The sequence below is a fragment of the Sander vitreus genome, chromosome 2 (genome assembly GCF_031162955.1).
Source record: "Sander vitreus isolate 19-12246 chromosome 2, sanVit1, whole genome shotgun sequence".
Lineage (NCBI taxonomy): Eukaryota > Metazoa > Chordata > Actinopteri > Perciformes > Percidae > Sander > Sander vitreus.
The window spans coordinates 28,263,040-28,277,367 of NC_135856.1; the positions used below are offsets into that span (position 1 = coordinate 28,263,040).

General features: G+C 43.0%; 1 protein-coding gene across 3 annotated transcripts in view; it reads left to right on the forward strand.

Moving 5' to 3' along the window:
* marf1 (meiosis regulator and mRNA stability factor 1) overlaps nucleotides 1–14,328 on the forward strand; it is a 40,806-nt gene that overhangs the window by 946 nt on the left and 25,532 nt on the right. For 2 of the 3 annotated variants that reach the window (XM_078264170.1, XM_078264179.1), the window contains exons 3-23: nucleotides 1,506–2,402; nucleotides 2,607–2,769; nucleotides 3,007–3,221; nucleotides 3,647–3,764; nucleotides 3,858–4,030; nucleotides 4,442–4,954; nucleotides 5,926–6,080; nucleotides 6,387–6,548; nucleotides 6,706–6,892; nucleotides 7,953–8,131; nucleotides 8,253–8,333; nucleotides 8,509–8,748; nucleotides 9,062–9,181; nucleotides 9,297–9,475; nucleotides 9,595–9,815; nucleotides 9,897–10,039; nucleotides 10,221–10,354; nucleotides 10,501–10,703; nucleotides 11,143–11,370; nucleotides 13,525–13,764; nucleotides 13,930–14,181. In XM_078264170.1, the coding sequence (XP_078120296.1) occupies nucleotides 1,506–2,402; nucleotides 2,607–2,769; nucleotides 3,007–3,221; nucleotides 3,647–3,764; nucleotides 3,858–4,030; nucleotides 4,442–4,954; nucleotides 5,926–6,080; nucleotides 6,387–6,548; nucleotides 6,706–6,892; nucleotides 7,953–8,131; nucleotides 8,253–8,333; nucleotides 8,509–8,748; nucleotides 9,062–9,181; nucleotides 9,297–9,475; nucleotides 9,595–9,815; nucleotides 9,897–10,039; nucleotides 10,221–10,354; nucleotides 10,501–10,703; nucleotides 11,143–11,370; nucleotides 13,525–13,764; nucleotides 13,930–14,181 (4,803 nt within the window). The remainder of the gene's footprint in view (nucleotides 1–1,505; nucleotides 2,403–2,606; nucleotides 2,770–3,006; nucleotides 3,222–3,646; nucleotides 3,765–3,857; nucleotides 4,031–4,441; nucleotides 4,955–5,925; nucleotides 6,081–6,386; nucleotides 6,549–6,705; nucleotides 6,893–7,952; nucleotides 8,132–8,252; nucleotides 8,334–8,508; nucleotides 8,749–9,061; nucleotides 9,182–9,296; nucleotides 9,476–9,594; nucleotides 9,816–9,896; nucleotides 10,040–10,220; nucleotides 10,355–10,500; nucleotides 10,704–11,142; nucleotides 11,371–13,524; nucleotides 13,765–13,929; nucleotides 14,182–14,328) is intronic. The other variant, XM_078264188.1, reaches the window with a different exon arrangement.

The following is a 14,328-nucleotide window of genomic DNA, read 5'->3' on the forward strand; positions in this document are numbered from 1 at the left end:
AAATTAATTACAACTCTCTTGCAGCATTTGTAACTCAACCAGTGACAAAGCATTGAAAAATGTACTTATCGTTATGCTTCAGATAACTGTCTATCTAAAAGTAACAGGAATGCAGTGAAAAAGGTAAATTCTGAACCTCAGTGACTGTACTTTACATTGGAGCTACCAAATGATTTGTAAGCTGAACACGGAGTCTTTTAAAAATGGTGCTTTCTGCACTCTTCACATGCATGATAACATAGTTAAATGGTGTGGGTGGCATATGAGGCCGCAAGTATGTTAAATCCGACAGCTTTTAAGTGTTGGCAGAGATATTACAATACTTTTTTTTCTTTTTTTTTTCTTTTTTTTTTTTCTATTAGCCATGACAAGCCATGTGAAATTTGTTAAACTAGTGCAGTGCCTGTTGAAAATGTGCCTGTTTGGAACGGGCCAATTGCTTGGCCTGTGGTATTGCTGCTTGTAGAATTCATCAAAACCAAATTGTACCCCAAAATTACAGAAGGACCCCAAACCACTTCATATGCAACTCCCCTGTATACCCTATACCAGGGGTTCTCAAACTTTATTCAATAATGTACCCCCTTGGAATTGTGTTTTTAAGCCAAGTACCCCCTGACCAGCGCAAAAACATGTTGACATCTATATAAAGAGGAACAATACAGTGTCTGCAGTGAGATCTACTAAACGACAACCTCGGAACTGAAAAACATTTAAATGCTACATTTCAAATGTTCAGAATCCATCACTTACGGTAATTCATTCATTATTATAGTATAATTATTTTAGGAATTATGCATGACATATTTTTAAGCATTTCGCAAAAAGTTCATGTACCCCCTGCAGTACTCCAAAGTACCCCCAGGGGTACGTGTACCCCCATTTGAGAAACACTGCCCTATACTAACTTACTGATTTACCTGACGGAGAACGTTGCAGAGAGACGGTGTTGTCTCGTGTCGTATGATCGTTAACAAATTTAACATTTCAGCCGAGGTGTTAATTTACATACAGGTTTAGTGGCTGGACAGTTAACGGTGAAGTAGGGGATTTGATTCGCGGAGTTATTAGTTAGCAGTATACTTAATTAACCCGGGGTGAGTCTGATGAAAAGTGCTGTGTCTGCCCGGTTCAGCTCTGAGATTTTCTCTCATTGCACAGCGCTGTGAAGGGATAATCTCTGAGATTACTTTGTTCTGCCTCTGCTTAGTAGTGTATATCCAGCAATCATGTAGCTAACGTTGGAAGCAGGAAAAGAATCAAAAGCGGTAACACCCCCAGACAAGTCTGTCTGTTCCTGCAATTTATAGATGGATACTGGTCAGTAACAGTGCAGTTATCTCCTGCTTTGAGGGTGCTGTTAATACCATTGCACACTAATTCAGGTTATTGAGATGAAATGCATTTCTTTTGCATAAAGAGTTGGCAAGTGATCGTAATACATAATAATCTACAAAACATTGTTGCTTAATGTGACCTAATCTGCTGGTGCTTTTATGTTCCAGAACAATTACATGGACAGCAGAAAGGCCGTGTTGGAACTGAAAGATGTCCCTCCTCCTCCTCCACCACTCCATACTTCCGCTTCCCAATCATCCCAGCCCTTCTCTCTGGCCACTCTCCCTATGCCTCCTCCCTGCTTGCCTCCTCCTCAGCTTACACACGACTCCCACCAACAACAGCCACCACCTCAGCAGCAACAAGAGGGGACTAGCCCCAAAGTAAGCATTTACACGCACTGTGACTATTGCAGCACAGATGGCTATGGGTTATTGGGTAGTGGAGGTGTTGTTGGTAGCAGTAGCAGCATCGCTGGTGTTGTCTCACTCTATATGGCCCCAGGCTCTCTAGGAGCACCCATCAGCAGCAGCAGTATTAGTAGGTCTGGCTCTTGCTCTGTAGCCAGCTCCGTAGCCTCATCTGTTAATCAGTATAAACATCACATGAGCTGTGGAGGTGAAGTTCTTGGTCCTTTGCCCACTATTGGTAGCAAACCCCACCTGCCCTCTTCTGTTGCTACCTCTCAGCCTGTTTCATCACACACCTACCTCTCCTGCTGCTCAGGGCTTCTCCACACCTACCCAGCTGTACCTCTTCCATACAGTCAACCCAGCCCGTTTCCCTCCTCAGCACCTCTGGCTTCCTCCCTCCCCTGTGTTTCCTCTTTACCCGCTCCCTTGCATGGCTCTTGCCTTGCCCCTTCTGGCTTCTACACCTGTGGTGTGGACTGCTGCCCATCAGCCAGAAGATCCCAGAGAAGCACACTTGGTGATCACCCAACCACCACCACTATCACCACTACAACCACCTCAGCACAATTCTGCTCTAATCCTTTGCACCTAAATGTAGAACGCACGGTTTGTGTGAAGGGAGCACACTACTGCCAGGATTGCCTGTTGAAGGTTGGTCGAGTTCACTTCAATCACTCTGGTCTTTTGTATGTGTGTGCCATGGAGATCCCTCTAGGTAATTTTATTTTATATGCACGGGGTGACCTCAGACTGATATTTTTGTTTATAAAATTGCATTTAGTATAGTATTGCTTGCTGTTGTCTGTTTTATTTGGGTTTTCCCTGACAGTTGTATTGATTTGTACCTATTTGCAGCCCATGAATGGTCTGGCGTCAGAGTCGGACAAGGTGTGGCCCAATGTTCCTATTCCCCAGACTGCTCCTATCCCTATCCCCATTTGTAATGGCTGTGGCACCTCCTCTGATGGCATGATGCTCATGCCATCGGCCAGCCTTGGCAAGACCAGCCAGAAGTATGGTTAGTGGACTCTTACTATACAATACTGAATTCCTGCATATATACCGTCATTGGAATTTTATGTCCGATTGGTCTTGTGGGTCTTGATTGGACTGTTTTGAAATAGCAACCTCTTTGGAATTTGAGTGAAGTGGATAGGACATTCAAATTGACTGCAACAACAATACAATGATTAAGATCAAGCTGTTAAGATGCTTTAAAGCTGTTTAGAATGATTGTTTGCTAACGGTCTGCTAGGTTCGCCAGAGAATGGTGGTTCTGAGAACATCCCTCCGGTGGGTGTCTTCTGGGACATTGAGAACTGCAGCGTGCCCAGCGGTCGCTCTGCTGGAGCTGTGGTCCAGCGTATTCGCAGCCATTTCTTTCAGGGCCACCGTGAGGCAGAGTTCATTTGCGTCTGTGATATCAGCAAGGAGAGTAAAGCTGTCATTCAAGAGCTCAACAACTGCCAGGTACCAACACATTTCATGTATTTTCAAGGTTACGCTATTACAAATGAGTGACATTTACACCCTAAATGAATACCATTGAGCTACAGTTTTATGATGGGGAGAGTTGGTCATGTCGGGATAAAACTGGGAGTAAATGTACCATTAATACAGGGCTTATGTTTACCTTGAATGATAGACTAAGCTTTCATGAGGCATTATCATACTATTTAAATCAAATCAGCCAATAATCAGATACTGCACAATGGAGCCTTCAGAAAAATGCAATGAAATAGCCTCTTTTGTGTTATTGTTAAAGGTATTTCCACATTAACCTCCATAAAATGACATGAACATGTCAAAGTAATTCCCCAAAAATGACAGCCATAGAAAATTGAACAACACAGGAAACAAACTAAAGCTATCTATACATAATTTTGCTTCATCAGGTCACTGTTGCACATATCAATGCCACAGCCAAGAATGCTGCAGATGACAAGCTTCGCCAGAGCCTACGACGCTTTGCGGAGACCCACACTGCACCTGCGACTGTTGTATTAGTATCCTGTGAGTTCAGCTCAGATTCAGTATAATCAACTACAGCCTTGATTGCACAAGGGCTTTCGTGATTAACACGTGTTATCTATTCATTTTTAATAGCGGATGTGAACTTTGCAAGTGAGCTGAGTGACCTGCGCCATCGCCATGGTTTCCAGGTAATCCTGGTCCATGGCAGCCATACATCTTCAGCCCTACTGCAGCACGCCCACCGCCATGTGGCCTTCCAGGAGATCACAGCTGATCTGCCACCACGTATGCTTGTCAAAGCACAGGTATGCCTCACAAATGCTTCATCAGGACTTAAAAAATACTTTGTTGATCTACTCTGTATTAAATGAGGTAAGTCGGTGCTGGCAAAAGTTACCAACGAAATTGTGGATTTGCCAAGAGGGCAGAGAGGCAGTTGGAATGTAAATTAGATCATCTTCACAATATTTACTTACGCAATTTTCTTTCAGGGGTCTTGAGAGAGAGAGAGAGATAGAGAGATATATATATATATATCTATATATATCTCTATCTATATATATCTCTATCTATCTATCTATCTCTGTGCAATATTTTTTCTAATCTATACCACTCGCAGCCATTCTTAAAATTGTTTTTCAACTACAAGGAAGACCACTGCTTTATTTTGTAAATTATACAAACCAGACAGGCGCGCTGTCTCTTCCCTCCCTCAGCCCAGTTTCAACCTCCTCTATGTGCACAACCTCCCTGTCAACTGTGACAAGAGCCTGCGGAACGCTGTGAAGCTCAGGCTGCGCCGCCTGTCAGACAACTGTGGTGGCAAGGTGCTGGGCATGGCCCAGGGCACAGCAGTCCTCCGTTTTGGCAGCACTGAGGCAGCTGCGCGTGCCCGCAAGCGAATGGAGAATGAGGATGTGTTTGGCCACCAAATCAGCCTTTCCTTCTCCCCACGGCCCAGAGACAATGCAAGTCCTGAGCTTGAGCTTCAGTCTCGGTCCCATCACTTGCCTCAGACTCTGCCCCACACATATCAAAGCCAGGATTCAATGTTCGGCTCTCCCCCATCCATATCCTCCTTTCTGCACCTGGAGAAGCCCAGGTCACCCAGGAGGCAACGGCGAGCAACCCGCCTGAGCCACGCCCCTGGCCCAGTCCCTGAAAGGCCCTACAGCCCCAGGAGAGGGTGCAGTGGGCCTCCCGGTGGTGCTCCAGCCAAGCCCCATCAGGTCAGCAGACTCGCCGGTGCCTGCTTCCCCTTAACCTCCGTTGCCCTCTATCCTTGTCTGGGATGTAAATCCCCTTCCCCAGTGTCCCTCTAATTGCTCCTTTGACTAACCGCTTTAAGCTGCTCGCTAAGCTTCATTTGCCTACCTGTGCTAGCATGTATTAGTAGTTGTTGTTAGTGCTTCATGTATCCCCTGTCCTGCATGTTCGTTGGTCATTCATCATACTAATGCATGAATTAGCCTATAGCTTTTGTGCTTTTTTTGACTGTTTGTCCAGTATATCAGTGCTGATATACTGCTTCATGTGAGTAGCCAATGTTTGTTTTGTCCAAAGTCTGCGCCATGCCTCTATTTATTTGGTTTGGCCCATGCAGTTTTCCACTCTGATAAAACTGACCCCTGGTGGCTAGAATGACTGGCTTGTCTTTTTTTCTTGATTGTAACCACCAGACCAGTGTGGAAGACAAGAGAAAAGTGACACATGAATGGATTACTGTATAGACTTAAACTAGGGATGGTCATTTCAAGTTTTGTCAAAGTTGGGACAGTAAAGAGAAATTTAGAGGTTCAAATGTCTAACACAAACAGCACTATGGGAGAACTTTAGTGACCTTTTTATCATAGGTCTGGTTCATGATGATCAAATGTTTATAGGTAAAGCACATTCTCATGGCTGTATCATTAGCTGTGTACTATGGGTCCAACGTATTTGTCAATTACAAAATCATCCACATGGCTAAGATGTGTTTGAATACATTCTAATATTCAGCTGGTGAATACTGCTGTTTTTAGAGTCAAGCTAGTTAATTTTATGTGCACATCCCTAGTTCAACTTCAGAAATCAGTTTAACATTCCATGACTTTTTCCATTGAGCTTGAGACACACGCACACACGCACGAACATAAACACATCAACAGTATCCACCCAGTCAACATCTACAGTATTGACATCTGCTCTCTGTCTGATCCAGGAGCTGGGTAGTTTGGAGGGCAAGACCAGAATGGGCTTCCACCAACTGGAGAAAGGACGTGCTGCTTCCTCTTCCCCTCACAGTAATGGTGAAACAGGAGCCCTGGAGCAGCTGTCCAAGCCTGGCCTTACTGGAGAATCTATGTACAGAAGGAGGTACACACAGGGAAAAGGGATATTGGACTGAGAATGTCATTTAATAACGAGATGAAAGCTCCTTGATAACTTTTTTTTTTTTCTTTTTCTTTTCTTTTTTTTCTTCTCAAAGGTGTTTCTAAAATGTCTGCTAGTGGGGGCAGTATACCTCTGGTTTTAGTTTCTAGACAATCAAGCACCAAATATTTTTTGATTTGCTAGAATTGTATCCTTTTCCTTAAACAATAAAAAGAAAAACATTTATAAGCCTTGCACTGCAAAGGATGTTGCCCTTACATGTCCCCTTTTTTCCATCTTTACGTGTAGACGAGATGGCTCCTACCCTCGCAGTGTGACTGAATCCCCTGTAGAACAAGGGGACAAGAGCTCAGGGGAGTTCCAGATTAGCATTCCCTCAGCTTTCAGCAAGTTGAACCTGCACAGGAGCTTCAGTCCCCTCATCCTGTCCCAAGGCTCCTGGTCATCCAGGTGACATATTGGGTTTTAAGTCAATATTTGATAAGTTAACCTAGAGCATTACGGAGTGACATACTGCTCATGATGCATACAAATTCTCCGGAATGTCATAACATTAAATGTTATGTTAGTTATTATTTTAAAGTTGTCTGCCCCCCTTCTCTAACAGGAGTGTGTCGCCCTGCCTGTCCAGCCGGTCCTCGCCCCTCCTGGCTGCCCCTCGTAGCATGTGTCCGGAAGGTCCTCCTGAGCCTTTCTCAGATGGGGCAGAGGTCCAGGTGGCCAACCTGGACTACAGAATGTCCCGCAAGGATCTGCAGCAGACACTGCATGACACCTTCTCTCGTTATGGGCGGGTAAGGCCCACCCCAGTTACATTATTGTGTTGATAAATGTATTGATCAAATACGCCTGTATCCTCTTAAAATGCTCATATTATGCTTTTTGGCTTTTTTCCTTTATTGTGTTGTATATCTTTTTTGTGCACTTTATAGGTTTACGAGGTGAAAAAGCCCAAAGTCCACCCCAAAAGGACTTCCCATCTCCAACAGAAAACACTGTTCACAAACTGCTCCAAACAGCTCTATTGTAGTCCAGCCTTTACTTCCGTGACGAACGTGCGTCACATTGTAACACAATATAATGCTCTCCTAGCTGCTAGTGTGGCACGCCTTCATACTCTGCTTCTGACTGGCTAGTAGTCCTTACTTAGCTACTGTGCATGTGCAACTCCCAACAAAAATGGAAAGTGTGATGCCTCACTCTGTAGCTAAAACAGAGAGCTCAACACACAGGGTGAAAAGAGGAGCTGCAGCAATGTGCAGTATAACAAAAATATGGTGTTTTTTGAAAATTAAACCATGTAAACCTATTCTGATATAACCTCTAAATACTAGAGGTGTTATAATTAATCAAATAATCGATGCATCGAATCGTGGACATGGACGATGCTGCATCGATAATCGCCCGGGCCATAATCAATTATTTATGTTTACAATTTTTAATGTAGGCCTAATAACCTTTCTGTTTACATATTGTGTTATGTTTTGCACATTCAGGAAGTGCCATGTGCTCAGTGCTGTAGTTTTATGTATCCAATTTATTTAGTATTAGAGCACTGCAGAATGTTTTGTTGTTGAAGCTTGAAAAGCTATGAATTAAATATCCTATATGGAAAAATGTATTTGACGCATCGTGATATCGAATTGCTGACATGATAATCGAATCGGGAGATCAGTGAAGATTCACACCTATTAAATACAATTATGAACCTGAAAATGAACATAATATGAGCACTTTAACATCAACATAAGTCCAAAATAACGGTCTCTTAAGGTGGAATGTTTGCTTGCCGATTTCTACTTGAAGCGAGATTCACTCGTCTCAAAACATCTCCTTGTGTCTTGTTTTGTCTAGGTGAAAGCTGTGGAGCTTAGCCCCCACACTGACTATCAGTTGAAGGCCACAATCCAGATGTTGTCCCTGCAGCAGGCCATAAGTGCTGTCAGTGGCCTGCACCGCTATAAGATCGGAGGCAAGCGCATTCAGGTGTCTCTGATCACTGGTGGTAGCAGCAAATCCCTTGTCATGCTCAGGTACAGTCAAGCGTCGTTGAGTTGGGGGTTCATGGAACTTTCCGATAATAGTATACGGATACATATTTTCTTGAAGTGTTTTGGATTGTGGTGGTAAATGTCAGCTTTTTTTATTATACAGCACAGAGATCATCAGCATTCTTCAGGATGCGCCTGCAAATTGCCTTCCCCTCTTCAAGTTCACAGAGATCTATGAGAAGAAGTAAGTGGCTTGCTCTCAACTCATGGCTTTCAAACGCGAACAACTTACTTATACATATTTTTGTACTCGGGAGTATAGCAATTCCAAAATGATAATATATGCATTTTAAAGTAGTTGCCGCAAAACTATATGCTTTTTTTTTTTTTCTTCTTCTTTTTTTCCCCCCTCTCTCCAGATATTCGCGTAAGCTTGTGGTTGGGGATCTGTACAGGCTACCAGAGGTGGTGGCAGTGCGGGAACAGGGAGGCTCAAGACTTGTGTGCCTACTGCCCAGCAGCCAAATACGTCAGAGTCCACTGGGATCTTCCCAGTCCCAGGAGGGCTCCTCCTCTGCTAGCGGAAGCCCCGTAGTGTTTGAGGAGCTGGAGTACCATGAACCTGTTTGCAGAGAGCACTACACACAGCAGGACTTCAGGTTAATTTTTAACCCACACTGTCCACTGTCTTTAACGCACTGATTTGACCTTCTAATGAAACTTGCTTTGTTTTGATAATTCTTTTTAAACAATTTGATTTATGTATTAAAACCTGTTATCAACCCAATTTTTTTCATCATAAGTTTAATAGTAGGTCTGTATTGTTGGCCACCTCTGGAGCACCTTGACCGGTCTTCATCAACTTTAATTCTCACAAGCACAGATCTCTGAATTGTACGTCAGCTGACTGTCCCCACTGTTTCCATCACTGATTGTGTGTCCTATCTATCTCTTCTATATCTTCTTTTTCAGCGAGGCTGACTTTGACCCTGACTCCTATAAAATACCTTTTGTTGTGATGTCTCTGAGCACCTTAGCATCTGAGGTCCACAGTCTGTTGCAGTCACATGAGGGGACTCTTCCATTACTCAGGTGAAAACCAGCTCTTTAGTTCATGTATTAACTCCTTTTTATTTATTTTTTTATATCAAATAGAGCATGTTTTCATACATTATGAAGTCAATAATGTAGAATGTTTTCCATTTAGTTTTACAGACTGCTATGCAGCAAAATTCAGCCCCCTGCAGCTGGGCAACGAGACACTGGAGGGTGGTATTCCTCTGGAGCATCTCATTACATGTGTTCCCAGTATCACAATAGTCACCGCTCAGAATGGCTTCAAAGTCATCAAGTGGATCCACAACAAACCACCAGCACCAAACTCTGGTAGGAACATTCAAAATCTCAACCTTTTTGATGGCGGTTGTTGAGCTTCATGCATTGCTGTACCTACATAGTGCTGCCGTTACCAGCCAGATAAAAATAATACAACTTTTTACATGCAGAAACGTGGATTCAGCGCTGCAAGAGTCCGGTTGGCAACCCACAGCTCATCCAATTCAGCAGAGAGATTATTGACCTGTTGAAGAGTCAGCCTTCTTGCATCATGCCAATGAACAAGTTCATACCATCATACCACCATCACTTTGCCAAGCAGTGCCGTGTCTCTGACTATGGCTACTCCAAGCTGCTGGAGCTTCTGGAGGCCGTGCCACATGTTCTGCAGGTATTGAGGTCAATGAGGATCTTGTACTTTTTGTTTGTAGTCTACATATTGTGTTTTTATTCTAACTTTCTTTACCTACAGATCTTGGGTATGGGTACCAAGCGTTTACTGACCCTGACTCATCGTGCTCAAGTGAAGCGCTTCACCCAAGACCTGCTCAAACTGCTTAAATTTCAAGCCAGCAAACAAGTGGCGATCAAGGACTTCATGCAGGCGTACCATTGGTCAGTCAACATTGCTTGGAGCAGTATATGATGTCTCTACATTGCCAGATAAATGCTAAGAATTTGCCTGTGGGTTTGTCTGTGAAGTCCCCTTATTCCCCTAACCGTTGGAGAAAAGTGTTAAATATAAGTATGGATATCATCCGTGTCGTGAATGTTTGTTTGTAATGTATTCTTACAGGTGCTTCTCCAGAGACTGGAGGGTAATCGATTATGGCATATGTGACTTGATGGACCTGCTGACCGAGATCCCCGACACCACCATCACTATTACACATCAGGACACAGACACCGTCATCTCAGTTCCCAAGAGAGGTCCGTTTTAAACTCGTTAATAAAAAGATTAATTTGGAAGTAGTGTGTAGTGATGTTTCCAAATCTCTATGAAGAAACTGCTAATTAGAATGTCATACAATGTCATTGATGCAGTTTCCCTGAATTCCCGCTTTATTTGCCCACAGAGCGTACTGTGGAGGAAATGGAGCGCACTAGGCAGTTTGGGAAGGAGGTGGTGGACCTTCTTCGTCACCAGCCTCACTGCCGAATGGCCTTCAGTAAGTTCATACCCACCTACCACCATCACTTCGGTCGTCAGTGCAAACTCAGCTACTACGGCTTCACCAAGCTCATGGAGCTCTTCGAGGCAATCCCCAACATACTGATGGTGAGTTAGGAAGACTTGTGGTACTTGGTGCTCCAACCCTCAACTATGAGGAATCAAAGTGTGTTTCTGGTGTGCAATGATGGTCCTTCTGTGTTGTGCAGCCAAGAGAAATCCTAGCAATATTAAGGATATTCTCTTAAGATGGTGACGGTTACTAAGTATCTCAGTTATACATTTCCATTTGCTACTTTGAACTGCTAATTCAAAATGACCTGCTACTACCTGATCGTCACTAGGCAGCGCCCATGGTATTTACTCCTCCTACTGTCATTTACACAGAATACCTTCTGGGTCAGATCTGGCTCTTCTTGGCTATATCCATACAGTATGTCATGTGCTTGGATTGAACTGGGTTATTGAGTCCACCTTTTGATCAAGCATACATGCCTCTTCCTTTGTCTCTACCTGAACACTTGTTTACCTGCTGTACCTTCGTCAGGTGTTGGAGTGTGGTGAGGAGAAAGTGCTGACTCTGACAGAAGTGGAGCGTATCAAGGCGCTGGCCGCTCAGCTGGTCAAGCTGCTTCGGGCTCAGAAAAACTCCAGTCTTCCAGTCTGCCAGCTGCTCACGGAGTACAGCAAGACCTTTGGTTATGGTCTACGCCTGCAGGGCTATGATGCCAGCTCCCTGCCGGCTCTGCTGACCAAACTCTGTCATGTTGTCAAGGTAAAGACACCTAAGTATTAATTGTTTCAATGCTAAATCGATCAAAGCAGAATCGGCAATTTTCCTAGTATCCACCCCTGCCTTGATGGCAGAAGGGTACTTTACAACAACAGCACCAGGATCTGGTGGCTTTTTGCAGTTAAGGAAATTCAAGTTGTTGTAAAGTACCTTTCTGCCATCTAGTGGCTCATCTTTTTAGTTTGTGTTTAACGGTTTGTTCCCAGTTGACTGTTGAAATAAGTTTTGTTATTACATTTTAAATGCATCATTTAAATTTGACCCATTTGGCCTTGGTGTGGACCATTACAAAAAAAACCAAGGCGTTATATCAAATATATCACCATGTAGCTTATCTTTTTAAAGAATAATTTCAAAATGTAAATGACAGTTGTCGGGGCTTAAAACCAATTATCTGTTCTTTATGAATCAAGTCTTGAAACTCTAACTGGCATAGCCGTCAGTGCTGAAAAAAGTTTTAGAAGTCTAATCGTAAATTTGGAGAATCGTGTCACCCCTACTTCATATAGAGTTGATATCCTTTTTGTTGTCACAAGATCCTTTGTGTCATTATAAATTCTATTCTGTGCTTTTGGATGTGTCATCTGGCATCCAGTAAAGCAAATATTCCTTGTATTGCGCCGCTCAACTCTACAGCTCCTTTGCCAAGTCTAACTAGCTGATTAATGAGCCTGTCCATCTATTAAAGACGATGCACATTGAGGAGAAGTACTCTGCATTTGGAAACTTTTCCACAATTTAACATAGAATTGCCAGACTCTACAACAATGTCACAGCTATTCTTTGGTTGCAGGAATAAAAGCCAAAAAGAGAAACGAAAGTCTTAGTAAAGCACAGTAGATTATAGTTGACGATCAACATACAATTGAGCTGCAGCTCACACATATAATCACAAATTATTTAGGGTTTATATTAGGGCTGTCAGCATTAACGCCTTAATCGCGATGCGATTAAGGGCCGAGCATAATGCGTTAATTTAATTGTTAATTTAATCGTATTAATCGCATGCCGCCATTTATTAATTTATTTTCACTTCACTCGGCTTTGCGTCGTGCCTAACGGGCTACTATTTTGCCGTACTTCCTCGTAACACATCCTGCTGCTGCAGGAATAGCAACACGGATTTCGGTGCCTCATTCGTGTGCCACTGATATGTCTGCACTTCTCTCTGCTGCTCTGAAACCGACGTTACAGGCAACAGAAACACCGCTGCACGTGATGCTATACTCGACAGCAGCTAACGTTAGCCTACCGCTAGCTAGTAGCTGGATTAAACACGGTTAAAATGCTGTCAGCTAACGCTAAACGGTGTAAAGTTTGACTGTATTTCACTGTAGAGGATTCAACACCGGGATGTAATCTGCAGTTGCTGTTGTCGGAAAAACACAGACGGTGCGTTCAATGAAACTGGTAATTTACAGCTTCGTGGTGCATTCAAAATTGTTGTTAAATGCCCTTTTCCCATCTGGTGGTTGTTTGTCATTCAACAACTATTTACTAGTGAAATTTGTTATTATTAAACATTTAATTTTGACAATATGGCCTTAGCAATAAACAAGCCGTTCTTTAATGTCGCCAACTGTTTAGTACCTTTTTTGGACTTTCTTAAAGTATCGGTTCAGGTACCGTTAAGGCACCGGTACCGCTTTAGCACCGATATCCAAACCAAACAATACCCAACCCTAATATTGACTCTAGATTCAAATGTGTGACTAGATTAAATATATAATATACAAATCTTAAAGTCAATTTCATAAAGTAACTTTCTTCGCATTCATTTGATTTTCAATCAAGATACACTGGTAAGAATTACTTTCCATTGTTAATATGTACTTATAAACAGTTCTGAAATGCAAAATAGAATTTTAATCATGTGATAAAACATGCGATTAACGATAGAAATTCAACGATTAATCACGATTAAGAAAATGTAATCGTTTGACAGCCCTAGTTTAAATCAACTCTGACATCCTGGAAACTGTTTTCTTTTGAGTGACATAGAGCAACTTACAGACACTTTACTTCGCTGTTGATGGTGACTAATCATAGCACTGTCCTCACTTGGTAAGACAATTTTCTTCAAAATCACTAGTAAAAATACCAGTAAACAAGCAGCCGCTTTCTTTCAATTTCAAGGTGGTGGATGGCTCGGGGGGTCGGGAAGTGCAGTTGATCAATAGGAAGTCTTTGCGCTCACTGACCTCCCAGCTACTGGCTCTGCTCATGTCCCAAGAGGAGGAGCATGTCACCAGGGGTTTCAAAGTGGATGAGCTGAGCCAGCATTACCTGACTGTCCATGGAGCCCCTCTCAACCCATGTGAATATGGGTTCCTGTCCCTCAGCGAGTTACTCAAGAGCCTGCCCTACCTTGTGGAGGTTTGTCTTTTTGTCTTCTTAAAACTCCTTCAAGCTTTCTACATTTTCCTGTCCTACAGTCAGTTGTTTGTTTTTTGTTTTTTTTACTCTCTACTCACTGTCTCCATTTTAATTGAATAGTTTACACAGAGGCAGAACTGACTTGTGTGCCATCTTCTTTCACAGTTGTACAGTGAAGAAAGTGATGACAACAACAAAGCTGGCAACACTGCCAGTGGTGTCGATGAGGAGTGGGTGAGGCTGACCAGGCTTTACCAGTTTGCCCGTAACGTACGCGGCCTGCTCCACACCTACCATTACAACCAGATCTTCCTGACTGAGTTCCAGGGGGCTTATAACAAATTTACAGGCTGCAGCCTTGAACCACGTTCCTACGGATACACCAGCACTGATGAGCTGCTCAGCGCCATTCCACAGGTGGGAATTCATTTCATTAGGTACTTTTACTGTAGTAAAACGTCATTGTCCATGTCAACTGTCCATAGATACATTAGAAGTGTGAGATCTGCCAGTGTTACTTGAATCTTAGACTTGATTCTTTTCAGAGCTCGTTATCAATTTTCT